The sequence below is a fragment of the Batrachochytrium dendrobatidis genome (genome assembly GCF_000203795.2).
Source record: "Batrachochytrium dendrobatidis JAM81 unplaced genomic scaffold BATDEscaffold_11, whole genome shotgun sequence".
NCBI classification, from domain to species: Eukaryota; Fungi; Chytridiomycota; class Chytridiomycetes; order Rhizophydiales; genus Batrachochytrium; species Batrachochytrium dendrobatidis.
This window is the reverse complement of record NW_006281109.1, coordinates 860502-888281: the sequence shown is the minus strand read 5'-3', so window position 1 is coordinate 888281 and position 27780 is coordinate 860502. Positions and strand designations below refer to the sequence as shown.

At 39.0% G+C, this 27780-nt stretch overlaps 14 protein-coding genes across 14 annotated transcripts; 8 read left to right on the top strand and 6 right to left on the bottom strand.

Annotated features, from left to right (window-relative positions):
• Nucleotides 1-235: 235 nt before the first annotated feature.
• On the top strand, nt 236-2428 carry BATDEDRAFT_90872 (ubiquitin-binding ESCRT-I subunit protein STP22). The gene is made up of 6 exons (XM_006681239.1): nt 236-254; nt 643-727; nt 798-1036; nt 1121-1450; nt 1547-2112; nt 2176-2428. The coding sequence occupies exons 2-6, from the start codon at nt 667-669 to the stop codon at nt 2375-2377; spliced, it is 1398 nt and encodes a 465-aa protein (XP_006681302.1). The 5' UTR covers nt 236-254; nt 643-666; the 3' UTR covers nt 2378-2428.
• A 16-nt stretch (nt 2429-2444) lies between these two features.
• On the bottom strand, nt 2445-3302 carry BATDEDRAFT_91060 (uncharacterized protein; the record flags this gene model as incomplete). Its single annotated transcript, XM_006681180.1, has 2 exons — nt 2445-3031; nt 3092-3302. 2 exons carry the CDS (start codon nt 3300-3302, stop codon nt 2445-2447), a joined length of 798 nt encoding a protein of 265 aa, XP_006681243.1.
• Nucleotides 3303-3325: 23 nt separating this feature from the next.
• On the bottom strand, nt 3326-4830 carry BATDEDRAFT_90871 (uncharacterized protein; the record flags this gene model as incomplete). Its single annotated transcript, XM_006681179.1, has 6 exons — nt 3326-3585; nt 3685-3809; nt 3883-3971; nt 4058-4222; nt 4292-4445; nt 4506-4830. 6 exons carry the CDS (start codon nt 4828-4830, stop codon nt 3367-3369), a joined length of 1077 nt encoding a protein of 358 aa, XP_006681242.1. The 3' UTR covers nt 3326-3366.
• A 2105-nt stretch (nt 4831-6935) lies between these two features.
• BATDEDRAFT_27033 (uncharacterized protein) lies at nt 6936-8542 on the top strand (the record flags this gene model as incomplete). The annotated part of the gene is made up of 4 exons (XM_006681057.1): nt 6936-7007; nt 7521-7661; nt 7778-8075; nt 8241-8542. The coding sequence occupies 4 exons, from the start codon at nt 6936-6938 to the stop codon at nt 8540-8542; spliced, it is 813 nt and encodes a 270-aa protein (XP_006681120.1).
• Nucleotides 8543-8956: 414 nt separating this feature from the next.
• Nucleotides 8957-9982, top strand: BATDEDRAFT_13322 (uncharacterized protein; the record flags this gene model as incomplete). Its single annotated transcript, XM_006680935.1, has 2 exons — nt 8957-9655; nt 9734-9982. The coding sequence occupies 2 exons, from the start codon at nt 8957-8959 to the stop codon at nt 9980-9982; spliced, it is 948 nt and encodes a 315-aa protein (XP_006680998.1).
• On the bottom strand, nt 9981-12150 carry BATDEDRAFT_35821 (kynurenine 3-monooxygenase; the record flags this gene model as incomplete). The annotated part of the gene is made up of 7 exons (XM_006681108.1): nt 9981-10759; nt 10836-11015; nt 11090-11234; nt 11323-11418; nt 11495-11631; nt 11736-11923; nt 12042-12150. The coding sequence occupies 7 exons, from the start codon at nt 12148-12150 to the stop codon at nt 10139-10141; spliced, it is 1476 nt and encodes a 491-aa protein (XP_006681171.1). The 3' UTR covers nt 9981-10138.
• A 224-nt stretch (nt 12151-12374) lies between these two features.
• Nucleotides 12375-12722, top strand: BATDEDRAFT_90885 (uncharacterized protein; the record flags this gene model as incomplete). The annotated part of the gene is made up of 1 exon (XM_006681238.1): nt 12375-12722. One exon carries the CDS (start codon nt 12375-12377, stop codon nt 12720-12722), a length of 348 nt encoding a protein of 115 aa, XP_006681301.1.
• Nucleotides 12723-13144: 422 nt separating this feature from the next.
• On the bottom strand, nt 13145-15598 carry BATDEDRAFT_35820 (GPI-anchor transamidase subunit GPI16). The gene is made up of 10 exons (XM_006681107.1): nt 15379-15598; nt 15137-15308; nt 14926-15050; nt 14743-14846; nt 14555-14641; nt 14409-14493; nt 14104-14331; nt 13836-14036; nt 13561-13735; nt 13145-13494 (listed from the first exon to the last, which is right to left on the bottom strand). Exons 1-10 carry the CDS (start codon nt 15569-15571, stop codon nt 13164-13166), a joined length of 1701 nt encoding a protein of 566 aa, XP_006681170.1. The 5' UTR covers nt 15572-15598; the 3' UTR covers nt 13145-13163.
• A 549-nt stretch (nt 15599-16147) lies between these two features.
• On the top strand, nt 16148-18171 carry BATDEDRAFT_90867 (uncharacterized protein; the record flags this gene model as incomplete). The annotated part of the gene is made up of 4 exons (XM_006681237.1): nt 16148-16431; nt 16725-16986; nt 17070-17213; nt 17353-18171. Exons 1-4 carry the CDS (start codon nt 16160-16162, stop codon nt 18169-18171), a joined length of 1497 nt encoding a protein of 498 aa, XP_006681300.1. The 5' UTR covers nt 16148-16159.
• Nucleotides 18172-18621: 450 nt separating this feature from the next.
• On the top strand, nt 18622-20498 carry BATDEDRAFT_35819 (uncharacterized protein). Its single transcript, XM_006681106.1, has 5 exons — nt 18622-18823; nt 19051-19312; nt 19383-19526; nt 19584-19836; nt 19917-20498. Exons 1-5 carry the CDS (start codon nt 18696-18698, stop codon nt 20303-20305), a joined length of 1176 nt encoding a protein of 391 aa, XP_006681169.1. The 5' UTR covers nt 18622-18695; the 3' UTR covers nt 20306-20498.
• Nucleotides 20499-20557: 59 nt separating this feature from the next.
• On the top strand, nt 20558-22594 carry BATDEDRAFT_35818 (uncharacterized protein; the record flags this gene model as incomplete). The annotated part of the gene is made up of 9 exons (XM_006681105.1): nt 20558-20846; nt 20911-21062; nt 21141-21196; nt 21269-21282; nt 21348-21467; nt 21614-21788; nt 21846-22106; nt 22167-22467; nt 22527-22594. The coding sequence occupies 9 exons, from the start codon at nt 20558-20560 to the stop codon at nt 22551-22553; spliced, it is 1395 nt and encodes a 464-aa protein (XP_006681168.1). The 3' UTR covers nt 22554-22594.
• Nucleotides 22595-22644: 50 nt separating this feature from the next.
• On the bottom strand, nt 22645-23269 carry BATDEDRAFT_30558 (uncharacterized protein; the record flags this gene model as incomplete). Its single annotated transcript, XM_006681066.1, has 4 exons — nt 22645-22733; nt 22799-22929; nt 23003-23070; nt 23132-23269. The coding sequence occupies 4 exons, from the start codon at nt 23267-23269 to the stop codon at nt 22645-22647; spliced, it is 426 nt and encodes a 141-aa protein (XP_006681129.1).
• An 816-nt stretch (nt 23270-24085) lies between these two features.
• BATDEDRAFT_90887 (uncharacterized protein) lies at nt 24086-26447 on the top strand (the record flags this gene model as incomplete). Its single annotated transcript, XM_006681236.1, has 9 exons — nt 24086-24176; nt 24294-24370; nt 24442-24562; nt 24632-24831; nt 24925-25013; nt 25121-25221; nt 25294-25357; nt 25444-25663; nt 25779-26447. 9 exons carry the CDS (start codon nt 24086-24088, stop codon nt 26445-26447), a joined length of 1632 nt encoding a protein of 543 aa, XP_006681299.1.
• A 219-nt stretch (nt 26448-26666) lies between these two features.
• Nucleotides 26667-27609, bottom strand: BATDEDRAFT_3850 (4-hydroxybenzoate octaprenyltransferase; the record flags this gene model as incomplete). The annotated part of the gene is made up of 2 exons (XM_006680910.1): nt 26667-27180; nt 27266-27609. Coding segments are annotated over 2 exons (858 nt in total), but the record flags the coding sequence as incomplete, so codon positions are not given.
• Nucleotides 27610-27780: the final 171 nt, after the last annotated feature.

The following is a 27780-nucleotide window of genomic DNA, read 5'->3' as shown; positions in this document are numbered from 1 at the left end:
TATGAGATTCTACAAGATTGAAAACAGTCACTCTGAATGAACGACAAGTTCGTTCATTCAGAGTGACGTCAATGATTGAATTGTACAAACGCAATCGAATCGATTTCTCAAGACGAGCAACACATTTCAAACTGTTTTTACATTCAAAAACTCGAAAGTTTTGCGTGAAGACGGACTAATTCGCCGACTTTTATTGAATTATTTGAAGCATGTCGAGCTCAGTTCGAGAGTGGTTGCGACAAGTATTGAGAACTGTGAGTCGACTCTTGTCAGAACATTCTTTAGAATGCATGAGTTGAAGTATGAATTCAAACTCTTGTTGAGATGCAAGATTACAGTCAGTATCAAGTTCAGTTGCTCAATTCAACAATTATCTGGCTGAACAGTTGGATGGTCTAGTCTTTATACAATACTGCTGTCATACTCTAATGCACAGATTTCCTTTAACAAAGAATACCGTTTTTGAGTGTTTATTCCTGTCATGACTATAACCCTTGCTATATCTCTTTGTTGTATTCGTCTAGTTGGAATGTCTTGAATACATTGATAAACTAACTCTTGTGATGTCTATTGAATCTCATTTGTAATACTCAACGAATGGATTGTCATTGAACTGTCTGTTTTCATCAAATTCAATACCAGTACCAATCTCCAGATCGATCGATTATGGATGTAGAAGCAGTGCTCAAGGATCATCCTGGTCTGGGTCCAAAGACCGATCTTTATAGTTGAGAAACTCGATTTTATTATTATTTTAATTCTTGTGTCATAAAAACTCAAACCATCTACATTTATAGCACAAAACGATGGTAGACAGCTTGTTTTACTGTGTATAAGTGGAACAATCCAAATCAATTTCTCTGGTTCGGTTTATAATATTCCTATTGCTTTGTGGTTGCCTTCAACGTATCCTTCTCAACCTCCATTTGCTCATGTTTTACCTACACCTACTATGGTAATCAAGCCTTCAAAGCATGTGGATATCAGTGGAAGAGTGTATCATCCTTTTTTAGCTTATTGGCATCTTCGTCCAGATGTACGTGAATCTAAAATTGAAACCGACTGTAGATGAAGGTGTATATATGATGGAATTCATTGTTGAATGTATTGATTACTATAGTCGACGTTGCAGCAGTTTTTAAAGGTTTTACAAGAGATATTTTCTGCGGAATCTCCGGTTTATGCCAAATCTGCTGCTCCATTTAATTCTGCGCCAGCAACTCTCTACGGATCTTCCAATTCAACCACATCGCCTTTATCTGCTAATCCACAAACTCCACCTCCATTTCCTGCTCCTTGGCAGCCTGGTTCAGGTGCATACCCACAATGGCAACAGCAGTATGGCCAGCCTGTTGGGCAGGGGAGTTTACCTGCCAATCCCAATAGTACGCAAATGCACTCTTCTTTACCTGGCACACCTGTGATACCACCAAAAAGACCTACATCAATGGTAAATCTAGTCTATATTGAACTGGCTGTACCATTTTTCAAAGGTTCTTGATTTGTCATGCATTACTGATTGAATTGATATATTTTGAAATGTTAGGTTCAACCGGGTGCGTTTGATTATGGAGATTTACAACATCCACAAACAACCTCACCGATTCCGTCTCCATCTAGAATGCAAGGAACAGCCAGTCTTCCGCGTCCTATTCCATCCAATCCCACTCAATTATCATCCAATTCACTAAACACCTCAACTCCACCCAACCGTCGTATCTCCTCACCATTAATGTCAAATATGGCCATCACTCATCAGCCTCTCAAACCCAGCTTTACAGGTCACGCTATTCCAGACGCAACCACTTTGGAAACCCATACAAAACGTACGCAACTTCAAACCAAGCTAAAAGAAAAACTGGCATACTTTGATCAAACCATGTCGGTTGATATTGATCGTCTACTAAGTTTGAGCAAGACGCTGACCGAAGGGGAGAAACGTGTGAGTGATCTGATCAGGTATCTGACCGACATTGAAAGCAAATTAAAAGTGAATTGCCACACTTTTGAAACAGAGATTCAGAATGTTGAAAAAAAACTCGATACACTTAAATCTATGCCAAGTGTAGATATTGATACGTATTTGATAGGTGGAACCAAATTAGAAAATCAGTTGAGTTTCATCACCTTATCTTTAACTTGATGAGCTGTCATCTAACCTTGTGATGTGTATAGGGCTTTTGAACTCTCGGCAGAGAATCATGCCATTGATGATGTGATTTATAATCTAGCTAGAGGATTTGGAGGATCGAGTCGACAAAACGATGTGACGCAATACTTGAAACATGTCAGATCTCTTGCTCGAGAACAGTTTATGAAGCGAGCGCTGTTGAAAAAAGTCAAGGTGCAGATCGAAAAATATCGGACTCCAAGATGATACCAGTCAATCCTTGAAGAATTGAGTCAATTACATTTTATTATTACCGTGCAGGAATATCAGCAAGTTATTTAGGTGGTGGAGGGTAATACATGCGAGGGATGGGTGGTGGATATGAACCCATGTATGCGTTATACGGGTGACTATAAGGTGGTAGATTTCCATACTGGTATATACCCAACATGGGCTGGTTGGATTGTACACGAAATGGGGTGCCTTGAACATGTGCATTGGCAGATCCAGCAGTCGTGATTCTCCAAGGAGGAGGCATTGCAGAAATCGTAGAATAAACTTGCTGTCTTGCATTGCCCATACTATTACGTTTCAGATCATGACGAGCACTCTTGTCAAGCCCAAGTTTCTTTTTAACTCGACGTACGCGCACAAACCTCAAATGCGATCCATCTGATACTCCACAATCCTTGAGTTTATCAAGATCTCTCGATAATATTTTGAGAATACGAGATCCAGCTGTAGATTGGTCTAATAATGAAGAGTCAGTGGTAAGTGCCAGTCGATGTGTTGTCCATATTCCTCTCCAGTTAATACAACGCTGACGAACAAGATTGGATGATACCATTTGCTGACGAGTCCAAGCCGCTCTAACAATTCGTTTCAAGTCTCTCACACACTGTATAGGTCTAACAACCAAATCTACACCTCATACTAGTCAGAATAACCTTTTAATTCAAAATAAAACCTAACAGGAATCACCTAGCGATTGAAGATGTCCTCGATCGAGTGTAAGATGCCATGACTTGTTTTGTTTTGATGCTAGTAGTGTACGTAGGTCATCTAGACTAGTTTCAGGTTGGATTTCTCCATTGAACCGATGGTCCGAAATGATGTCGTTATACATGCTGGTTATTCTATCTGATATTTCACTCATCTTGATCTCCATCTTGATGTCCATCTTGATATTCATGACAAATAATGTTGAAAATTCGATAATTCAATTCAAAAGTGAAATCATAAACACGTGGTTTAAATTACTCGTGTCGAGTCTTGAATGCTTCGACACTCGCACACATTCCAAAAAACCAATTCAGTTCATCTTCAAGTTCCACCTCTTGCTTTGGAAGCATCAGATCAAATATAATCTTTGCATGGCCAATGTGGGTATAGGTTTTGAGAAATATATGATCAACACCCACGTTCTTCAATGCATTATATAGCTTCATACTGGATGTAAACGGAACAACCGCGTCCTAAACATCATCAATGTATTAGATCGATTCGTAATATCCATTTAGCTATAGTTGTGTGCAGTACGAGCACTGTTTAAATATACTGTTCAAACCACTTACATATTGGCCATGAATAATTAGCCAGTTGGTTGGAAGCCATTTTAGAATAAGCTTGAGTTGAGTTGTGGTAAAAAGATGGTCAATTTGTGATGGAGATGCTTGATGAAATTTGTTGTAATCATTATCTAGTTTGAAATAAGTGGATTAGTATTGTATAAAAATATCCAAAATTTGCTTTTCGAATTTCTACGCAATTACCAAGTAACCTTGCCATGCACGAAACTTCATCAATACCACGACTTGATTCAAATACCAAGTGATCTGAAATGTCATACGGCCCAGATATCCTACACCCAACTCATTGTCTATATTAGCCATGAATACATCCCACAACAAACAACCTTGCTATTCAGTCAATACAGTATCAACTAACATGATCATGCTGTAAACACGAGATAATGCATCACAACTATCCTCGTTTTTAACACTATTGGAAAATGACAACTTTTCAGCATTGCGAATCATTGCCAACACGGAGAGATGTGCACCTGCTGAATGTGCCATTACACTGACACGGTCTACATTTCCACCATACGATCTAACAAACTCGTTAGTTTACACAATACATGTGTTTGTTATCGAATAAACCCCGAGTCAAACAACGTACTCGATATGCTTGAATGTCCATTTAATCGCACAACCCACATCGTGAACCATATCATCCATTGATCCAATGGGCCACAATGAGTAATTGGGAACAACAACAATATATCCCAGTCGGTTCAATGTTCTCGCCAACGGTGCATACAAATTTTTGTCACCTAGTATCAATTGTAAATCAATACCATGCGATCAATATACATTTACTTGTTCTGATTTACCTGAACACCATCCACCACCGTATACAAATACAATCACTGGAAACCCTTTGTCATATTGTTTTAGATCTAGTTTGTGTTTGGCTCCATTGTATACATTTGCATATACATCCAGAGTGACATGGTTTCGACCTCCATAACTGATGTCAATCCTAATCAAAACACCAGCCATAGATATTAGCCAAAATTCGTTGTACTTGGTTGTGAACCCATACTTGTCATACATGCCATCACTGCCAATCCGTTTCAATTCTCTTCGCAATCTAGATTCGTGCAATAGCTTAATACCAATTGGAATATATGCACCAACAAGATAATCACCCAGCATTTCATAAAATGCAAATGTGATAAGCGACACTTTAAATGGATCGATTGGAACATAAGGCAGTTGAACTCCCAACACATTCCATCGCTTTCGGTTATTTTTTTGTGCATTAAAAAGGTACAACAACCATGTAATCAAATACGAAGTAGCTAAATGAATTCATTCATCAGTCAGTCAATAAGATATACATCAAGTTTATGCTCAAATAAAACAAACCTATATGAAATCCAATATGATGTAACAATTGGCTAGGATGTTGCGATACTACAAATAAAGATATAGACAGTACAAGTCTCTGCATCCACGACAGTCGCAATCCAACATAAAAGCTGCGACATGTTTGAATAATGCAATTCATTGATCTTTACTAAACTGATGTTACGGCCGTGTTTATGTAAAACGAGGCAAACTATGAAATTATTGGAAATTTATTCTGTCGTCTAAACTCTAGTTTACTGGTGATTGTCATGTGTAGTTGTATTGCCAAGATTAGTTTCTTGAACTAGACGCAAACGTATTTAAATAATTCAACATGACAATCTGGTAGAAAGTTGCAACAATTCAACCATTTGCTTATTCCAAAATAAAATAGTCACTGCGATACAAGTTCCATTTTACGTCAATACAGCTGCCAGTATAATATTGTTATGCTTGCCTAGCAACCATTTTTGACATAAACAGCACAAGATGCTCAATCCAACAACTGTACTGTGACTTGGTTCAAGGATTTCTCGACTTGTTTCGACATTCAAGCGCGTATTGGCTTTTATCCAACTTGAACTATCCAGTTTGATTATCAAACTGTTGTATTACAGTAAAGTAATTGCAATGGCCAACACACTGCACTTTCAAGTGTAGTCACAAAGTGTAGTCACAAAGTGTATAAGCTATTAATAGTGTAAATAGCACACATACTTGTTGGTGGATATATTGCTACTGTCTGAATGTGCCATCTAATCTGGTGAATGACAATGGTCTGCACCTAACTGATGGTTGTTTATCCAGTAACGACTGGATACACAGCATGCTGTTGTGTGTAATCATGTTCAGTCCAGTTACTCTGAATGGTGAGTATTTGAACTGTCATGTTTATATTGTAATATGCACCACTTATTCTTTAGTTGCGACTAGACTCGATGCAGTAGCAGACAGGACATTGCAACTGGTATTTATTATAAAAAGATGATTACCAGTTGGCGTTGGAAACTGTAAGCAATACATTGTATGATGCTCAACGACATATGAATCTGGATTTGGCCTGTGGTGTTGATTATAGACATTGAACTAACACCAATCTTTATAATAATGTATTTCTTTATCAAACAGGTGATACTGCTCGAGTGTAGATATCGGAATGGAGTGATAATATGAGTATGTTACGAATCAGACATGTGTGTCTATTTTAATACTCTGGCAGTTTATCAATCATGTATCTACCAAGTATCACCTCAATAAAGAAATAGCCGTTCAATCTTGTTCCATTCAAACAAACGTTGCAATGGGTTGTGTATATCCGAAAATCAAAATATGTAGTTTTAATTGTTTTTTGTGTTGCGTATTGTTTCTGTTTAGCCATCAATGATATGTATATGAAGATTGTGTCGTATTTAGGTGTATAGGTTTGAGTGAGTAGATGTTGGATCGCCAACAAGGTTTAAAATGGTCGAGAGTAAAATAATGTAGTTTGTGAATTGCATTATACATGTTTGGATTTCACGATTTTGTATTTAGCACTCGGCTCGAACATATCTCGACATTATCGAGTATTGTTTAGATTGAGTATTGGATTGTTTTGATTGTAATTGGGTGTATGTAATGCAATGCCATTCAATGTAATTTGATTCGCCATTCAATACAATGCAATGCAGTACAATTCAATGCAACTTGATTCGCCATTATGCTAATCTTTAGCTCCGAAAGTGCAATGGCGTATCTGCATTTTTGTAAACGTTTTTGCAGACTATTAACGTATCCATTGTGGTGGTGAAAATGGCTTAGCTCATAAGCACATTGTATTGTGTTTTTCAAATAGTTGATTGATAAATCTGTAATGTTTTTGCAAAAGCTTATTGTTAACAATCAGATTTTGAATAATCATTTCCATTGCCATGACCACTGCCATGACCATTGCCATTTCCATTATCATGTCCATTGCCATGACCATTATCAACAAATATCTAGTATTTGGACATTGTTGAGGTCATGATTGTTTGTTAAAGTTGTCAATCGAGTTGTATTGTCTTGCAGGATTTGCTCGAGCTTATAAAGTGTGGTCATTTCCTGTTCTGGTCTGGTCTGTATAGTTCAAACACAAGGCAAGTTACTATTACAATATGTATTTACTAGGATCATCAGCAAGATTGCAAGTCGTGTTATCTATCGTAACACTAGCTTAATCTAGCCTGATTGGGTTATGGATACTAGTGCATGCATATATTATGGTTTTGGTTTATTAACACTCAGTGATGATTGTTTTTATAGGTTTACTTTTATTACTTTATCATCCATCTTTACAAACACCTATTATTGCTATTAAATGTACCAAATTACTCCTATAATTCTTGAAAAGGTATTTTATAATGATGCACTATATTTAATATGTATAATTTGAATGTCTTGATTGTATTATTGTATTATTGTATTATTATAGTGCTGTTACTTACTTTATAACATTATGAATTGTATGTTTAAAGATTACTCCACAGGAGTACCAAGCCATTGGCTTGTATTTGGACAATAATCCAATCATTTTGGCCGCTTTGAGGACTCTGCTAGCCATAGCAGAGGACTCCAAGGAGTTGGATCTCCTTGAGGAAAGCTTGGCTCTTGAGCAGGTGAGTTGAATCATCTTGTTGTAAATATTATAAATGTATCGACCAACATCTAGTGTTAAAAGCTACGTGTTGGTAGACTTGATTGAATTTAATGGCTAAAACATTATTTGATATAGGAAAACACTGAGGTTCCAAAACCTCCAAATACCATTATGCGACGAAGCTCTTCAGATGGGCTACTGAATTATACGTTCAGTAGTCTTTCAAAACAATCATCCGAGGTTGAAATCATTCCATCAACGGTTGTCGAAGAAATTGTCGAATCCACATCATCAACTGTTATCGAGGAAATGACTGAATCCACATCATCAACTGTTATCGAGGAAATTATCGAATCCACATCATCAACTGTTGAGGAAATCATTGAATCCAGACCAACTGTTATGGGTACTCATGACAACAAGACTGTAAATGGTAAGATTGATATATTATATTCGTATACTTTTGATATTCATTTTGAATTATGGCATATTTGAGATCAATGTTGAAAACTCAATTTGCCATTTTAATTTAAACTTTATTATTCCAATATAAACATTATTTTGACTAACTTGATGTTATTATTATTACTTTGATTAGTTGTAGGTTGCAATGCAACCCCAGTCCAGCCCAGCACTTCGCAAGAAGTCGCTGTACAAAACCGCCTATACTCGGCGGTTTTGGTTGGCAACAAGGTCAGCAAGGGGGCCAAACCCTGCGCTAACCACAAAAGCAAAGTGGTTTCGGTCAACTTTGCTGACCTTGTTAGTGCAAAGGCTTTCCCGCCTTTGCACGAGTTTCCCGAGATATCTCGGGAAACAGCCCGCAAAGCGTGCAGGCGCTATTGCACCAAGTTGACTCGGTTGGTCACAACCAAATCACTTGGTTCGAAGCGCCTGTAATAGGCTTGAAGACACCGGTCAATACTGACCGGGTCTAAACCCTCAGTAGTTGTTGGATGATTGAACATCCCGCTACTTTGAGGAAATATTATATAAATTTATTAAATAAAACAATTATATTTATTTTGCAACAATTATCTTTTGGGGTTTTTTGATATACAAAATGGTTGAATATTCGTCGAGGGTTTCTACTAGAAACTGACATTTTTCAAGACAATGACCATTATATGACGCATACAAATTAAACTTTAGTTTGAAAATCCTTGTTTAGCACAGCCATGCATTGTCAGAGTTTAAAGCATTGCTGACCAGCAATTTGGTGTGAATGATTCCGAGGTTAACATTCTTGTTTAGTATTCTGCTTTGTGTGAATTACGAGTAGATACGATTGATTTCTTTAACCCTTCATCTAACATGCATTGCAAGACATCACACACGTTTACTCTCAACAACGGTGCAACTGTTTCTGCTATTGGGTTTGGAACCTATGGCGCCAAGGGTGAAGCATCTCGGGATGCTGTTGTTCATGCCATCAAGACTGGATATACTGCGATCGACGGAGCCTGGTGTTATAGCAATGAAAAGGCTGTCGGTGAGGGCATCAAGCTTTCTGGTGTTCCTCGGTCTTCACTCTTTATTACCTCCAAGTTATGGGGAACCTTTCATCGACCTGATCGTGTGCCTCAAGCCATGGCAATCACTCTTTCAGATCTCGATATGCCATATGTTGATCTGTATCTTGTTCATTGGCCATTTGCCATCAATCCCGACATCAAGTTTGATATGTTCAATGTCGAACAGGTCAGGGAATATCATTCCAAAGGACAGTTTGTTGACACTACTGTTACAATGAAGGAAACGTGGAGAGCCATGGAGAAGCTGGTCAAGGAAGGCAAAACCAGGGCTATTGGGGTGTCCAATTTCTCTATTAGCATGTTGAAGGACATGCTCGAGTATGCCGAAATCAAACCTGCAGTGAATCAGGTCGAGGTTCATCCTTACTTGCCTCAACAAGAGTTATTGTCGTTTTGCTCTCAGCATGGGATTGTTGTAACAGCTTATTCCCCGCTTGGATCTCATAAAGGTGTTGGCTCGCTCCTATCTGACTCACTGGTAAGTTGGAGAATCGGATATTCTCATTTGTCCGATTCCGCGTAATGTAGACTAAACTGATCGGCTTTTAAACTTTAGGTGTTGGATATAGCTCAACGCAACGGAAAAACTCCTGCCCAGGTTTTACTTTCGTGGGGTGTCCAACATGGAACTCAAGTGATTCCCAAATCCAGCACTCCGTCTCGTATCGAGGAAAACTTTGAATGTTTCGAGATTCCCGAGGCAGACTACAAACTACTCTGTGATCTTCACAAAACCAAATCAAAGCGATTCGGCAACTTTTTCTTGCAGTTTGGTGTGGATGTGTTTGGTGAACTATCATCTTGATTTTCAAATCAGTCCAATTTTATTGAGCTTTATAAGATACTGTTCAAGAAATCGTATAACGAATGAATTGGTACCACAGTAGGAAAGGTTTTGGTTGGGTAGATCAAGTGTAGAGAATTTCATTGGGTACTTTCTTTACCCGTTGTCAGTGTCGTCTTAGTAATCCAGAACAGATACAATCGCTTTACGGACATGAGGTGTCCGCAACAGCGCGTAAACACCTACACCCAATACACCACACCATATACTGGCACGTCCAACTGTCCGATACCACCATGTCTGAGCCTTCCACTTTCTCATAGCTTCAGAGTATGGAATTCTCGAAAACGATACCATGGTATAGAGTGGTGTAATCAGATTGGGAAACAGTGCATACATGGCGCTCTCAAACTTTTTACGTAGCAAATACGACCACGTGGTGACCGAGGATCGCATTTCAATGTAGTTGTTTAAAGCAAGATCACAAATGGCCTCTGCATCTGGATTGCGTATCGTCGAGTACTCTTTCAGAATCGATGCAAGCTGAGATGGAGTAGGAGCAGACATGACATACATGTTGGAGATGCTACTCAAGGTAAACATTTCAAGTTGTGGAACTTTGCGATCGTCATGGCTATCAATGGAAATGCTGAGTGTATCAAGATGCTTACTAAACAGGTTATCAAGAATCAACACATCTTCAAAACCACAATTCATGCCTTGTCCGTAAAAAGGAACCATGGCATGTGCTGCATCGCCAATAATCACTGCTCGATCTTTGTAATGATATGGTTTGCACTGTTACAGATTCAAGAATAAAAGTTGGGTTTAAGCAAAATTGAGATTGCCAAACATGTTTAAATACATAGTGTACCTTGATGGAAACTAGAGATCCTTTGGTGTTTTTAAAATACTCTTGAACCAAAAATCCCTTGCCAATCAGGGGTACAGCATCAGCAAACTTATCCTCAAAAAATTCAATCAGTTGAGTTGGAGTTTGAATTTCTTCAAATTTAAACCAGGGCATAAAAAGCGTGACTGTAAACGATCGATCCTATTGACATATTTGGACAGATACAATCAGAATCATGAATGGTGTACGTGGCACAAGTAGTACTACAAACATACCACGTTCGGGAGTGCAATCATCATAAAAGTTTGACGAGGCCATATATGCAAATGACCTGGATCCATTGCATAATTTCCAGAATGTGTAGCAGGCATCGTCAGTTCGACATAGCCGTGATCAATATATTCTTGCGAGTAGAATCCACTTGTTCATTTTCATTAGTATCAAAACATGCAGGTTGATCAGACATTTTTTTGATTGATCAGCTATACACTTGATGGTAATGACTCACATGGTTTTTTTGAGCAGTTCAGTACGAACTCGAGAGTATGCACCATCGGCACCAACAATCAGATTAGCATGCACAGTGATATTTTGACCGGTAGAGCTAGAATAACAGTCAATTATGGTTTGAACTATTAATGCAAGATGGTGATTTAAAGTAAAAACAACTCAATGCCTACTCTGAAATGATCATGGTCCGATTATTGAAATCGCAAGAAACAACACTATGCTCAAAGTAGATTTTAACATTTGAGTACTTTTCGGCAGCATTCAACAGCTCCTCGTTGACAAATCTGCGATCGACCGAGTTAATAAACTGTTTGAATCATGATCATTGGAATTAGAGCAGAACCCTACACAATCGGATATTGTTTTTGACAGTTGGATATGGCAGATCAGAATGAATTTGTATTCACATACCTCTCCATGAATACCATATTGCTGAGAAGAGAGAGTGCCGTTGCTATCATGCAACATACGACCCTGCATTGGAATCAAGGTTTCTGCAATAGATTTATACACACCAGCACTTTGAAGAGCAGCAATTCCTCTAGCTGACAAAGCCAAGTTGATGGATCGTCCCGAAACTTTCTGACTCTGTCGAATATCTAAAGAGTGCATTATTGAGTTACTATCATCATTGCAGTCTAGACAGAAATTCTGAAACCTTGATCAAGCAAGCTGACAAGATACGACTCATTGTAGTTTAGATTGCATCCAACTTACCAGACTGTTTCTCATAGACAGTGACTGTGTAACCTCTCTTTGCAAAATAAACAGCAGAGAGCGACCCAACTAGCCCTCCGCCGATAATCGCCACGCTAAACTCGGTCATGATGATGTTGGGGTAAATTCACATCATTGACATGAATTGATACTTGAGTCGACTTTTGTTCATCTTGATCAGCACAAAGTCAATCTTATTCAAGTGTCTTGACGATCAGATTCAACTTTGGTTTAAAACAACTGGCTCGAGAGATTCATTTTAAATTGTATTGTTTGTCAAACGTTGACTCGGATTTCTGGTTATAATCAAGTTGACTCGATTCATTCTTTTTCATGGTCGATTCTTCTGCATACACTTTACTGGATCAACAACAAGGAGGTCTTACGGATTCACAGAAAGATGCTATTTCTAGACGTAGAAGAAAAGTTGATATGGCATATGGTCAAGGAACGTACGACCAAGCTGTAGGCAAAGTGAAACCACATCGATGTGCTCGCCATCTCGATGATGCTCTTATGAGCATCCAACATTTAGAATTCTTGAAAGGAATGGGAACATTTGTATCTTGTTTATTCAGCGAAACTGGTAAAGAACCTATTCGGATATATAACGACTCTCCCATGTTTGATCATGTTCGTGAGCTGGGACGACTTGAGGCTCAATCAAAAAAGGATCCATAACATGTTGCTCTGACTAATGAATCAATCATTTTGTATCAAATGCATTCTAGTTGGATAGTAGAATTTATAATATTTTGGTTGAAACTACACTACCGACAATTGGAATCGAAATGGATAGACGAATGAGAATTCTTGATGTTTTGTAAATATCGGTAGATTGTTGATTTGAATGGCAGGATCATCGATTGTGTCTTTACTACGGCAACAATCTAACCTGTTGGACAACCTGAAATTCTTGTCGATTAAATATATGACAGCATCTCATTTAATCTTGCTTCAACACGAGCGTTTCAGTGCTCCATATATAGTCTACATTGACTTGATGGTGTATTTCTACAGAAAATTCGCGTTTTCAAAATACTATCAAACCATGATAAAAATGAGTTAAAATACAATCAACATTTCTCATTCCCATTATTGTTAGTTGTAATGGATTCTGCTTTATTCTGGCTTGCTAGCAACAGTCTTGGATATCATGCCAACAAATGCATGTATACTTTGTTTTAGCATAGTCTTTATCCGTTGTAAAGGTGATACTTTGCCACCAGTTACTTCTACTGGCCTAAACTCTCTTGTAAGTGCATTAAACACTGACCCGAAAAACAGGGCAAACAGCGTGCATGTCAGGGTAATCACATTATATGGCATGGAAAAGTCGGGTGTAGGTAGGCGCACCAACAACGACTCGGTGTAAATCCGGCGTTGATCAGATTGACTATGGTGTTTGTCAAAAGTCAAACCAGAGTCGGGAAAAAGTGTAAGCACACCAAACCTAATATCAAAACCAAACGAGTAAGCTACAAATAAAAACATAAAATACAAGTCAGTCTGTATTCACCCTAGCTCAAATCCATGGTTGGCATCTGGATGATGCTCGGTATACTTGAGAAACGTGTAATCAAAGTCAAACGTCAGTGTTGTTTTGGATTTAGGTCCAAGTACCAAATCAAGTTCAAGCACGTTGGGTCGTATACGATCAATTGCTGGTTGATAATAGGTTTGACGGATAATGTCTAAAACACATTGGAATAAAAAGTAATTGAACCATCTAGTCAATACTACGTGAACAGCTTTTTAACGTATTGTTTCTATCGAGGTTATAATCAACGTTACCAGAAATGTTGGAAGACGGATTTTCCAACTCGACTTTAAATGTATGCATAAATAATTTGATGATCCAAGGAATAGAGTCCATATATGTAGCAGCCATGGGAACATCTAAATCATTGATAAAGACAATCACCACACCACCATGTTCTTGTCCAACCCCACTTAGATACCGATGTGTTTGAATTGGAGCAAGTTTTGGATTGCCTGTATAGTGAAAATAATTATTGGTTTTAAAAACATGATTTTCAGAAATAACAGACCAAATACTTACGGTAGTTGACAGTAGCATCATTCCAACGAACGTTGAGTTGGAAAGGATCAGTGGAAAGATGGTATGTGTAAGACACTGCAGTGGAGGTGGATTGGTCAATGTGTGGATCTGGTAAAATTACAACGGTATCAGGCTGAATGTTTAAAATATCCAAATGAACTGTAGTCGATAGGGAAAATGGACAGGCTTTGGGAAAGGTACGATCAAACAGTGACTCCAGTGACCAATCTATACATTTAAAATGCACAGGTGTTAATGCATAGAATTCTAAACACGACAATCAAACCAAATAGCTATAGTCTGACCTTTCTGAGAGTTGGTGCGAATAGGGTCCAAAACAACAGCAAATGTCTGACGATACTCGACACCCATAGTCACGCAATCAGGAGTCTATAATTTTATGCATAAGTTGATTAGAGATTTTCAGATAGTTTAAATTTAAAAAGCCTACCATGCACTTGGGTTGAATATGGACACCAATGGATTGAAAATTGCCATCGAATATCTTGTATGCATTTAAAAGCGAAGCAAGTCCAGACTAGAATTGGTAGTATTTACAAGGTTGATGAGCATCATGCACTTTCAGTGTAAATTTGAATCTCGAGTGACAAAAATGGTTTTGCAAATGCATTGAATTACTTTGGCTTGACATGGTAATAACTTTATCCAAGGTGTCAGATTCTCTGTGCAGACAGCCTCACGAGGAAGCGATCCATATCGAATCTGCAATCCTTCTCGTTTGGCTTTTATAAAATACATAAAAAGGTCGAGATCAGTTGGAGGGATTTCCAGGACTAGACCAATATCACATTGGAGACTCACAGTGAGATCCAGACGGTAGAAATGACAGCAATGGTTGAGAAGTGACAGCTTGATCAAGAAAGTTGAGTGATGAGCAAAACAGCCCAGCAAGAGCATTCGTCAAGCCTTTCCATTTAGTATCTGGACTAAGGAACACGATGATTGATTGTGGATGAATCAATGTAGATTAGCTTATAACAAATGCAGAGCAACAACAACTCAAGGCTCATACCTGGTTGAGTTGAACCATGCCCACAGTTCGACCCCAATTGGAGCAGTAAAGTCAGAATGACCCCATCGGTCATAACTCCATCGTCCTTGAGTAAATGTCAAATGCAGTTCATCAATATCAAATGTCTGAACCACTTCGCCAATAGATCGAGGCAGCAGACCGTAATGATTATCTAGATACAACGAGTCAAGAATACGTCGATACTGCGTACAAATCCAATAAATTATTGTATTATGGAGTACCTTGACTAGCAGAATTGGACAAGTCTGTCAGAGTAGTGAATGCAAACTGAGCCAAGACTTTACCATCTGCCATTTGCGAAAGTTCCAAACGCTCCGAATAGGGCTCAAATGCAAGTGTAGAAGCCAATAGTGAACGAATGCTACTACTGGCTACAAGAGCTAATAGTCCAATCCATACAGTATCTGAATGCATGTTTGATTTTAGACTGATGTTGATGTCAAATGAATGAAATCAGTTCAACTTGAAAGCTCATCAAGTTGGTGATTTCGTGGATTGCATTCAAGACTGAATCTATTATTTTGCAATTCTAAAGATTATTCGGTCTAGCCCAGCCGACTAAATGATTAAACAATATAAAACAAAGCTTGATAATAAAAAGCAGATCATTCGGTATTTAACAATGGCTGGTTTCACATATTTTTATAAATAGGCTGTAGTGTTGAATGCTGGGCCAGTTTTCATGACCATTCGATATCTATTGATTGAACAGTACAATGTCAATTCACGAGATTTGATTAAATCCATGTAAGCAATCTATTAGAATACAATCAGACTCGGCTGGTAATCCACTAAAACACAATTAGGCTCGACTGGCAATCCACCAACAATGCTGTTGAATAATCAGCAAACGCCAAACGCCAACTTTATTGTTTGCATTTTAACGGTTTTTGACCCCAACAATCTTTCTATAAATTCAGTCGATTTCTGCATTTATTGAATCATCGCACTACCATATTATCAGTTTATTGGCGTCGTACTCTGCATATTGTAAATTCTAGAATGCCTATCGAGTCCATCACTGCATTGGCTCTGGCTAGCAATTCTCCTGGAAACTCACTTTCATCTCTTCTGCAGCTGCTTCCTCCAGGCCTCACTCCACAGCAGATTAGTGCTCTGACTTTTGCTCTCAATCAGACTGTTCAAGGAGCAGTGAGCGCTGCTGCTGAAGCCATCAAACAGCGATTGCTAGGTCCAAATGGAGGTCTTAATAACGGACGCTACTTTAATGCTTACTTAACATTTGCTGGATTGCTTTGTGGTCTTGGATTGCAGTGAGTAGATTATCTGTACAAATTCATTGCTTGTATGACTGAGCCTGGATTTAGCTGTGCTTGCTTGCAGATGCTCACAGGTTGCTTGCAAGATTGAACCTGAGTTGATCAGAATGCAATCATCTGCATTCTGATAATAGGACTTGTTTTCTTGGCTGCAACAGTTGTACCAGCAATTCGTTTATTTTGCTACTGGCTGCATCTGCATGACTCTACCCGTGTTTCCAACACATGAACATCTGTTGTGCCTGAAATATACAATGCTGAATACTAACTCGTCACCACAACCTTAGTGAGATGGCCAGTTCACTCAATTTTATTCTTGCAAAGCGTAATGCCTGGCGTACTCCTTTACTTAGATTAGCTATTATAACATGGCTTTTCATTATGGTATATCTCTCACTATACATCACTCTTGTCGATCTGCGCATCTCGCCATACCACTTTGATATTACATGGTATAGAATTCGATTCATTGTTTTACTGAGTGCCTCGAGTCTCTCTGCTATTGGCCTCTATTCTTTGCTTTTGATTCGTATCAGAATGTTTTTTGAGGTAATACATTCATGATCGTCATACTTTGATAGGTGGACACTATACATTAACGTTGATACTCACGGTTTTATCGATTGGTGTAGGCGAGATCCATCACATTTATTGCGCTTGCCTCTCTTGGTGCTCTTACAATGACATCTGCCATTGTCTTTTCGCTTTGTGCTGGATACATGGTTATGGTTTTTCCTGAAGAAAAAATACTGATTGGTGGTGATGTTCTTCAAGATGTAAGGCATTTGAGTTTATTATTCTGTTTTGGTGCGAGATTCATGCCAAACTGTTTGGCATGCTAATTAGGGAAACCAACGCTAACGACAACCCTGTATTTTTAACCCCTAATTGCCACTGTTCAACTTGATACTATAGCACACTGTATCTATGCTTGCCGCCATTTCACACATTACTCAGGGTGTTTTTTCAACCATTTGCTCCATTTTATTCCTATACTCTATTGCCAATGCTGTTGGAATGTCGTCATCCACATTTGCAAGCGAAATGTTTTTGAACCATGATGGCGCTCGTTTTCTTATTATTATTATCTTGTGCAGTTTGACTGCTGGATGTCAAATTTACAATGCAATTCGATCACCTGATAACTACGTCGTGTACCTATCGTACTATGTCGATGCATGGCTGTTTCCATTGGAAATGTATACGTTCTTGTCTACTAGCTATGTGTCTGCCAAGGAGATTATCGGTAAATCCAAAGCAGCAACTTCAAGATACCAAAGCAACTCGGTGGGTGGCGGTGCAGCCAAAGTAGACGCTATTGATGGTCAAGACAAAAGCGCCACGTCCAGCAATAGCGACCATACCATTGGTCATCCCGTACTTGTCTATGGTGGAAACACGTACAACAGCACCATTGCTCAGCACTCGCCAGTTTCTGAACACAACATACGCACACCCCCCGTGCCGCGGTATTTGTATACGGAGGGAGTGTCGGATACACGGGGTATCAACTATCTCCACACTCCTGACCAGGCTCAAAAGCAACGACAGTATCCAACACACGACTATACCTATTCGCCTCCAGACAGTTTTGCACATCCCGAGCATGCTGACAGTCTATCGACACAACCCCTTCCGTGGAATGCAACAGAATACACAGAACCCTCACTCAACCCACAACGGCAATACGGTGATGTTAGCAGCCGGCCAGGGGTTTATCGCGAGTGGTTTTAAAGGCACTCGTTATAGGGATTTACTATAGACTGGATAATACAAAATGGGATTTGGATGTTGATCCTAGAGCGTGATAGTTGCTTTAATCCCAATGCTTGTTATAGTTTGAACCCACATTATTTCTGGGTTCAGTTTTTGATATCGAATGAATGACCACTCAAAATAGTGAGCTTTATAGATTGGTCTAGGGGTAATACGTGTACATTGATTGTTTACAAAGCGAGCTGGGTAATGTTTATATCAACGCAGACTGTTGACTAGAAATTGAGCTTATATGCGTCATGGGTAAATCGATACACTTCAAAATACTAAAAGCCTCAGCATCTTGAAGTGCATGACTCACGACCAGCTTGCACTAGTTTGCAAATCAACACGCTATCCTGGTTTGTGTATCGTATATAATCTGCTTTTCGATTCAAGGTGTCGGATTGACATTTAGTTTCCAGGTGTATTGAATTCAACTTTGACTTGGGGTCAATCCCCAATCCTTGACACTGCTCATTTTAAATACAGTTGTAATAGCAATGTCTGTCCAGAGCGCACTTATGCCCATTGAATTGATTTCTTATTTTATGCCAAGCGGACTTTATGATAACCGCACAATCACTTCTCATCTCACCTTTGCAATCATGTTTGCTGGGTTTGGAATAAGGTAATCATCTTATAAACCAGCGAATTGGCTTTACTGGATGGCTTGTTCTATGGGTTCACTTCAGCTTTTATTTCATCATACATTAAACTATTGTATGACGATGTTCTAGCATGGATTGACCTTTGAAATGGCAGTTGACTAACATTTTTGCTGGTTCGATAACTACACAATTCAACATGAATCTGTTGCATGATTTTGGCTGGCTCGTCTTGTATCCGCATACTCAGTGATTCAACAAGATTGTTGTTTCGCATTCTATTCATCCGTACATCATGGGATGCAACCCTATATCATTTAGCATGGATCACTTGGATTTTTATTGCTGCATACATTGCCTATATGTTGACACTGATCGATGTACGCATATCTCCTTTTAATATCGATTTGAAATGGTGGACTAGTAGAGTTGTTGGACTGGCCATATTCAGATCATTAGCTACACTAGCTCTGTGTTCTACACTGTTGTATCGTGTCCGAGCCCTATTCAAGGTGAGCTATGTTGGGGTTCACTTTGATTTATCCCTGAGTGCTTATGGTGCTTTGGTTTGAACGCTTTTAGGAGAAACAGAAAAGTAAGTTTATAGCATTGGGTGTGCTATCAGCTGCAACGTCACTTTCCACCATTGCCCATTCGACATCGGTGATTCAGACTGCTACTGCCTATACTGGATCGCTATTTGTCTTGGCCTATTTCACTGAAAATGTAGGTTTGATGTCTGATTTCTAAAAGTTTTTATCATGCCAACATTTATTTTTATAGAAAACAGTCATGTGTCTAGGCGCACTATCACATATTCTTCTGGCCATCTACATCTTTCTATGTTCTGCCTTGTTCATCTCCGTCATTCATGCAGCCATCTATATTCCAGGAACAAGCATATATCATACGATGCTACGAAAGTCTGATGGCTCAAGACTGGTTGGAATCATTTTGCTATCCATCTACATTGGAATAGCATTCTTGTATCGTGTTATTACATTTCGAGAAAACTCGCTCACGTATGCTGCAAGTTGTACGTTTTCAATGTAGTTCTTGTACTGAGCAAGGTCGAGATTCACTAACACGTTGCTTGAATTTATGCTCGTTGACTAGATGCGGATGCATGGTTATTTCCATTATCATTGTATACCTTTTTGTCAACAAATTATGTTCATGCTGTGAATTGTCGCGGTGAAAGCTTGACACCCACTGCATCAGAAGAGTTTTTTTCAAATGGGGTTAAACTAGTCCATCTTGATGCACACTCGTCTTCTGATAGTGCCAACTCGACTACTATGGAAGACCGACCTGATCGATTTCGAGGTGCACCCACACCTTTTTCAAGTGCAGTGCAATCTGCTAGTTTTGAAAATGCCAATGATGGGATTTTGTTACTTTTGCCTGAATCGACCGAATCTGATCCAGCTCATCAGCAAGAGATTGAAACCAGAGATACGTTGGTGTCGAACGATCTAGACGCGATTGCATCCTGTAGTAGTTGAATGGATCATCCAACTAGATGATACGGTATAAGCATCGAGAACTGGTCAGCATACAAGACAGTGCACAAAGGAATTATAATATAAATCCAAGTTGACACTATAATGCTGGATGGAATCACTGATGGTTTCATCCATAACAGTTTGATTCCATAACATATTTCTTGAACGAGATAATAAACATGCATGGTTGAAATGAACAGTTGAAGCAATAAAGAGCGAGTCGAATGTGTTCACTCTTGACCACGTTCAATCATGTCCTTGCCATCACCCATCACTCTATCCAACTTCATTGACAATCAATTCATTCCTCCAAGTACTTTTAAATACATATCTTCTCCAAACCCAGCTACAGGAACAATCAACGCCTTGGTTCCTGATTCTGCTGCTGCTGATGTGGATGCTGCTGTTGCTGCTGCAAAAAGTGCTTTTCCTACATGGTCAACCACTACTAGATCCGAACGCTCAGCTATTCTAAGTCGTATTGCCAACTTGCTTGAATCAAGACTAGAAGAGTTTGCTCAACAAGAATCTTATGATCAAGGTTTGAATCCACATGTCATACACATTGCTTTTTAATGCATTGCTATACTAACTGCAATCAATAGGCAAACCCATTTCACTTGCATTATCAATCGATATCCCAAGAGCTGTTCATAATTTCCGGTTTTTTGCTTCATCTATCCTGTATCAGCATGAAATGACAACAATGTTGGATGGTGTTGCCTTGAATTATGTTCATCGAAATCCTGTTGGAGTCGTGAGTACACAATCAGATTGTAACCCATGTGTATTCGTATGGAGTTGAGTTGAATACTGAAGGAATCTGAATCTCTAGGCAGGACTGATTTCTCCTTGGAATCTGCCATTGTATTTACTGACATGGAAGATTGCGTAAGTTGAAATGGTTGAATGGTTGATCGAGTTGAGATTCTAACTAGAATGTGTGTTTGGTATGAAATCTAGGCCATGCATTGCAGGTTAGTTTTATTTCCATGTTATCGTCTACTGTTGGGTTATTTAACATCAACTATTTTTAAATTAGCTGGATGCACTTGTGTTTGTAAACCAAGCGAGATCACCAGTGTTACTGCCTGGATGTTGTGCTCAATTTTACAAGAAGCTGGATTGCCTGCTGGAGTTGTAAACATGGTGTTTGGAACAGGTCCATCTGTTGGATCACCTCTTGTTTCTCACAAGGATGTTCCTTTGATTTCATTCACAGGGGGCAAGTGACTTGACAATACTGACTGATATTCACATGTTATAACCATTCTAATTGTATTCTTGATCCAATACCTTGTGGATTAGGTACAACTACAGGAGAGATCATTTACAAAACAGCTGCATCTCTCAATAAAAAAATGTCACTTGAACTCGGTGGAAAGAATGCCAACATTGTGTTTGCTGATGCTGATTTCGAAACTGCCGTGTCCACTTCTGTCCGATCTTCGTTTGCCAATCAAGGCGAAATCTGTCTTTGCGGGTAAGTTGAGTTGAATGTCAAATTCATTCAATGATGTTTATTCACTGTGTTTTTAAGATCTCGGATTTTTGTCCATGAAGATATTTTTGAAAAGTTTGTAACCGAGTTGACTCGACGTGCCAATGCACTTGTTGTTGGTGATCCAAGTGAACCAACCACTCAAATTGGGGCTTTGGTGTCTAAAGAGCATATGAACAAAGTCTTGTCCTATATTGATATTGCCAAGCACGAGGGTGGCAAGATCGTTGCTGGTGGACATCGCGAAACAGTTGTTGGATTGACGGATGGATGTTTTGTACGACCTACAATCATTGTTGGGTAAGTGAATGAGGAGAGTTTGTCACTAGACTATTTTTACTGAATCTGATGTGATGGTAGAGTGCATCCGACCGAGGCTCGTGTGCAACAAGAAGAGATTTTTGGACCTGTGGTGACCATTACACCCTTCAAGACAGATCAGGAAGCCATTACTTATGCCAACAGTACAAAGTATGGATTGAGTGCAAGCGTGTGGACACAGGATCTTAAACGTGCTCATACTGTTGCGCAGAAACTTCATGTGGGAACCGCTTGGATCAATTGCTGGATGGTGCGTGATCTAAACATGCCATTCGGAGGTATGAAGATGAGTGGATTGGGTCGTGAAGGACGAGTTCATTCCATGGAGTTTTTCTGCGAAGTAAGTCATGGTTTGAATGTCTTGATTAAATCGTATACTAACACGTATGTCAATATTAGGAAACCACTGTTTGTGTTAAGCTTTAAGCATTGATTGGGATAATAAAACATGTATTTTGTATCTCTTGAAGATTTATATGAAAATAACAAAAGAAATCAAATGTATTGCCGAGTTGAATTACTCGTTTGCAAGTGCGACTGCCTTGATCTCAATCAGCAAGTTTGGATTGGGAAGTTGCTTTACTGCTACAGTTGTTCGTGTCGGTCCTAAACAGAGAATACATTCAATTATTCAAAGCTAAAACATCAACATTTGAAAGTAACCGATTTACCATGTTCTGCATTGAAAAACTCATTATAGACTGAATTAAACTCGTCATAATATTTCATATCAATAAGGAATACAGTAAGATCAAGAACATTGGCTAGACTTGCTCCAGTAGCCCTAAGAATAGCATCCAGACTGACAATTGAAGAGTATACAATGCAATTAGGTTGTATAATGCAAGAATGAATTCAGTACTATAAAGCCTTACTTGTTGATAACTCCTCGGGTTTGGCTTTTGATATCCAAATGCATCGAACCATCTGGTAACTTGTTCACCTGCACAAGATGAATTAAAACGATGCCAACATGCAACATAACACTATATAAAGCAACTTACACCTTCCCAAGTGTTATCTAGACGACGAGAAGAGATGCCAGAAATAAAGAGAAAGCCATTGGCTTTGCGAGCATGCGGATAGTTTGCCAAACTCTGTGCGTTGGTAGAGAGAATGTAAGATTGTCCGTTTGGAGACATTGTAGTCATTGTAATAGAATTCACAAAGCAATAAAATAAGCAAGATTTGAGTCGAGTTGTGTTCAAGTTGTGTTCACATTAAATGCAAGTCTTTTGAAACTTTGAAATAAATCAACTCTTCGCTATATATTCTCAATCCAGTTTTATATTTTAATATCAAATACACTCTAGTTTAAAAATGATTTCAGGAATGCAATTACGTATGCCAATCACTAAGAGACCAGCGTACAGCATTGTTCATCAAACATCAATTATTTTACGAGATGAATGAGTTATTGTTACTTTGACGTGAATTCAACAGTAAACTAAAAGTAAACTCGATCAATTCGTCATTAAACCATTTCATAAGTCAATTCTTTTATTCAGCACACAAGACTATTCTTATCTGATGTTCAATCACGTGGTTGTTCGGACATCTTCAATCTGAGCTCATTAACAGTCTTGCTAATCTGAACTCTCATCAATAACTTGCATTCATTCATGACAGACAATCCCTTGAAAACTCTTTTAAAAAGAGAAACTGGTCAACTGTCACGCTTCAAACACAACTGTAAGCGACTAGGTGTTGATATCTACTTGTATTGACTTGATAGTTACAATTATATGCGTATTTAGTTTCCATCAAAACCTACTTGCAGTCTTTTTACAGCAGTGACTCGGATATTCAGAGCTTGAAAGATGCTGATGGTCAACGATCCCCGCCATATGCATGTCATTACAACCACAGTTGAGTCTTGTTGTATTGCTCTTGGCATTTTTAAATCTGAATCTGCATGTACTCTCTAGCTGTTGATTGACTTCTCATTCCATTCTTTCATGTTAGATAATGGCACTAGTCGAAACAAACTACTGGCTGTTGTAGGTGAAGCTGGTTGTGTTTCCATTTTCAACACTTTAAAAACATTTGGTATGTTCATCTAATTCAATGTTGATTTAATTCACTCTAACGACTGGTTCAAAACTTTGTATTTATGGTCGGACTGGCCTTTCTTACTATTCATTTGTTTTGTTAAATACTGGTTAGAACGCCCCGTTTCATCGTGGTTTGCTCATGATAATGCCATTTTTGATTGTGCATGGAGTCATAATGACGCTCAACTGGTATGTAAATCCATACCTGCCAATACAAACACATTTCAATCCTAATATCAATTTCAATATCCAATTTACAGGTAACAGCTGCTGGAGATGCGCATTTACGCTTATGGGATCTGGAAACAAAGAAAAGCGTTTTAAGTTTTCGCGGACATCGAGGTAGCATCAAATCTGTATCTTGGTGTCCTACTCAACCAGGTAATATCATTTATTACTGCAATGCACGAATCATTCTAAAATATACTAACCCTGACCACTGCTTTAAAGACGTCATTGCAACTGCTTCAAGAGATGGCATTATTATGGTCTGGGACCGTAGATTCAATTGCAATACTGGCTCTACACACACATCATCTCATGAGCAAAGCAGCAAACCTGTCATTTCTATCCCCTATGCACACGTTCGTCCCTCACAGCTAAACATGCTATTGCAATCTGCATCCAAATCTAAACCTACAACCCCAAAAGTAGGTGGTTTTGTATTATCAACAGCAATCGCATGACGTTGGATATTGCTCTTGTTTGTCTATATACCAACTATTGGGTTCTTATTTGATTAGGTCTCACCAAGATATACGGCGAGCGTCACCTCGGTTACCTTTTTAACTCATATCACGCACATGATTGCATCCGTTGGAGCTGCTGATGGGTATGCCTTTAAAAACAGTACCGACTTTACATTTTACATGTCTGGCTTATGATGTATTAACTTGACTTTATATTTGAATTCCTTGTGGGACTGTTTTTTACTGCTAGACTCGTCAAGTTTTGGGATCTGAGAGCTGCCGGTGTATCAAAAAACTGGCGCAATGCAGTTGAAACATCGACACCTCCTAAAAACTGCAAACGGAGCTTTGGTTTGTAATGGATTTATTCTAAAATTAAAATTGTAAACACCGTGTTCATTTTGTATGATGATTGCATTGTAGGATTTAGTTCATTGACTTTGAATCATTCTGGAACAAAGCTGTATGCATCTTGCTTGGACAATAGGTATGTAACATGCATTTCAAATTGTTGTTAAAATCTATAATTTTTCATTTAAACCATTGAATTCTATTTGACTGGATACTATACAGCATTCACGAATTCAGTACTAGTAGATTGAGTACACCGACAAAGCAAATCACGTATCCGACATACAAGTGTGCCTCATTTTATATCCGCACCTGTGTCTCACCAGATGACTCGATGATCATGAGTGGATCTACAGATGGCGGTGTTTACATGTGGAACACCACGAAACCAGGAAATCAGTTGCCATTGATTCTCAAAGGACACAAAGCAGAAACATCAGGGGTTGCTTGGTGCGGATCTGATTTTGGACAAGCAAGTGTTTATGTTTTGTATACTATTGCACAAGTAGACTAGTTTCTAATTTTCTGAAATGTCTATTTCCAATCACAATTCTTAGATTGCCACCTGTTCTGATGATATGACGGTTCGTGTTTGGAGAGCGGGGCTTGACCTGACTGCGCTTGAGGAGAATCCTGGTGCAGTGCATCTTCGTGGGTTTGCACACCTAGCTGATCCTATTCCAACTTCTGAATCAGTCGATTGCTCTACAATGCAACTTCCTGATCTATCTTCATCTCTCTCTTCTACTATAGATTCATACGCATCCAATCTGTCCGATACTGCATTTAATATTGAAAACGTGGATCCAACACCCTTTTATGACTCTATTTTTAGTATGCCAGATATACCCATTGAACATGATGCAAGTATGAACCACGAAACACATACTGCTGTGACATCAGTTCAAACTCCATCAAAACCTTTACTTACTCGTCAAGCATCAGGACCGCTTTCTCTTTCCAATGGATCTACCCCACGAAAGAAAAAGACGCCTGTATCAAAAAGTCGTGCGTCATCTTCTACTAAAGGGGTTGTAGGAAAACAACCCGTTATACGAAGACAGATGGGTAAAGACGATCGAAGAGGTTCTGGTGGATTGACTTCTATTTTAAACTATTTTCATACCTTACCGGATCAAAATCGTGCAACTGTATCTCCCATCACTACTGTTGCAGAGTCTTCCACTGATACAACGATACCCGAATCTTCTACTACTCGAACGTGATACAGTAGATGGCGTAGACGATGGTGTTTATCAAATAATTGGATTCAGTAGAATAATTTTATGGATATCAAGTACTGTAGGAAATAAACTTTGCTGAAGGGTGTAATGTGACACATAATTTGAGCAACAGATATGTGTTGGAGTTTCAATTAATTCTTATTGAATTGGTTTTTCATTGTGTTGTGAAGTACGATACAATTCCCATTTTCGCCATCCTAGATCCAATAGAATGCCAGTTAGAACAATCAACCCAAAGTTCCGATTGGATTTAAATTTGGCTGCAGCATCCGTTCGACACGCTACATTTAAAGTCAGTATCTGCCATCCCAGATGCAGAATTCCACCTCCTACAGATACAGTGTAAAACCACGCAGAGTGACCATTCATCCACCCGGAAAGTGCAAGGAGTCCAACTGTGCCCACGGCAAACATTGCCAGGATAGGTTTCACGTAACTCCCAAACATCACTGCTGTAGATTTCACGCCCGCCTTGATATCGTCAGAACGGTCTTGAAGAGCATAGATTGTATCGTAAACAAGCGTCCAACAGACACCAGACAAATATAAAGGAACTGCAACGTCCCATGGAACATGATCGGTGATCAAAGCAGTAAACCCAAGCAAAGCACCCCAATTGAATGTAAGACCCAAAAAGGCTTGAGGCCAGTATGTAATCCGTTTCATCAAAGGATACATTGCCACCAACGCAAGAGACGAAGCACCAACCAGTATACTAAACAACAACCGATTAACCAATCCATACCTATACATACAATCCAACCTCACTTTGCTCTAATGAGATATAGATTTAAACTCACCTGAACATATTTAATCGAGTCAGTATTCCCAATCCAACAGTTAGATGAGCACCAAGATATGCTATGGCTTGAAAGGGCTTGATTTCTCCTGATGCCAAAGGTCGAGTTTTTGTTCGTTCAACCTTTTTATCGATATCAATATCCCATAGATCGTTGATGATACATCCAGCACTACGCATAACAACCGATCCAACACCAAACAAAGCAAGAGTGGACAGTGTTGTGATGATAGGAATGGTTTCAGCTGAATAAAACGAAGCCATGCCAATTGCAAATGTGCATGGAAGGTACAGTAACCATGTTCCAGCAGGCTTATCTAAACGAGTAAGCAAAAGATAAGGTTTGATAGTTGGCGACACTGAATCTATCCAAGTTTTCTTTGATGGTGCTGGAAACGATTCAGATAATGGCTGATCTGAATGGGTAGAGGAGTATCTTGCCAGTGATGCTTTGGCTGTAGGATAGATCTGATTAGGACTGGCTGTGAAAGGGTTGGGTTTGGAAAAGTGAATAGT

Coding starts and splice junctions, on each gene's coding strand:
- BATDEDRAFT_90872 (XM_006681239.1), top strand. CDS start 667: ATGGATGTAGAAGCAGTGCTCAAGGATCATCCTGGTCTGGGTCCAAAG. Junction 728..797: donor TCCAAAGACCGATCTTTATA/GTTGAGAAACTC, acceptor CTACATTTATAG/CACAAAACGATGGTAGACAG. Junction 2,113..2,175: donor GGAACCAAATTAGAAAATCA/GTTGAGTTTCAT, acceptor TGATGTGTATAG/GGCTTTTGAACTCTCGGCAG.
- BATDEDRAFT_35819 (XM_006681106.1), top strand. CDS start 18,696: ATGTCTGTCCAGAGCGCACTTATGCCCATTGAATTGATTTCTTATTTT. Junction 18,824..19,050: donor TTTGCTGGGTTTGGAATAAG/GTAATCATCTTA, acceptor CCGCATACTCAG/TGATTCAACAAGATTGTTGT. Junction 19,837..19,916: donor GCTCACGTATGCTGCAAGTT/GTACGTTTTCAA, acceptor CTCGTTGACTAG/ATGCGGATGCATGGTTATTT.
- BATDEDRAFT_35820 (XM_006681107.1), bottom strand. CDS start 15,571: ATGCATTCAGATACTGTATGGATTGGACTATTAGCTCTTGTAGCCAGT. Junction 15,309..15,378: donor GTCCAATTCTGCTAGTCAAG/GTACTCCATAAT, acceptor CGTTGTATCTAG/ATAATCATTACGGTCTGCTG. Junction 14,642..14,742: donor TATTACCATGTCAAGCCAAA/GTAATTCAATGC, acceptor TACCAATTCTAG/TCTGGACTTGCTTCGCTTTT.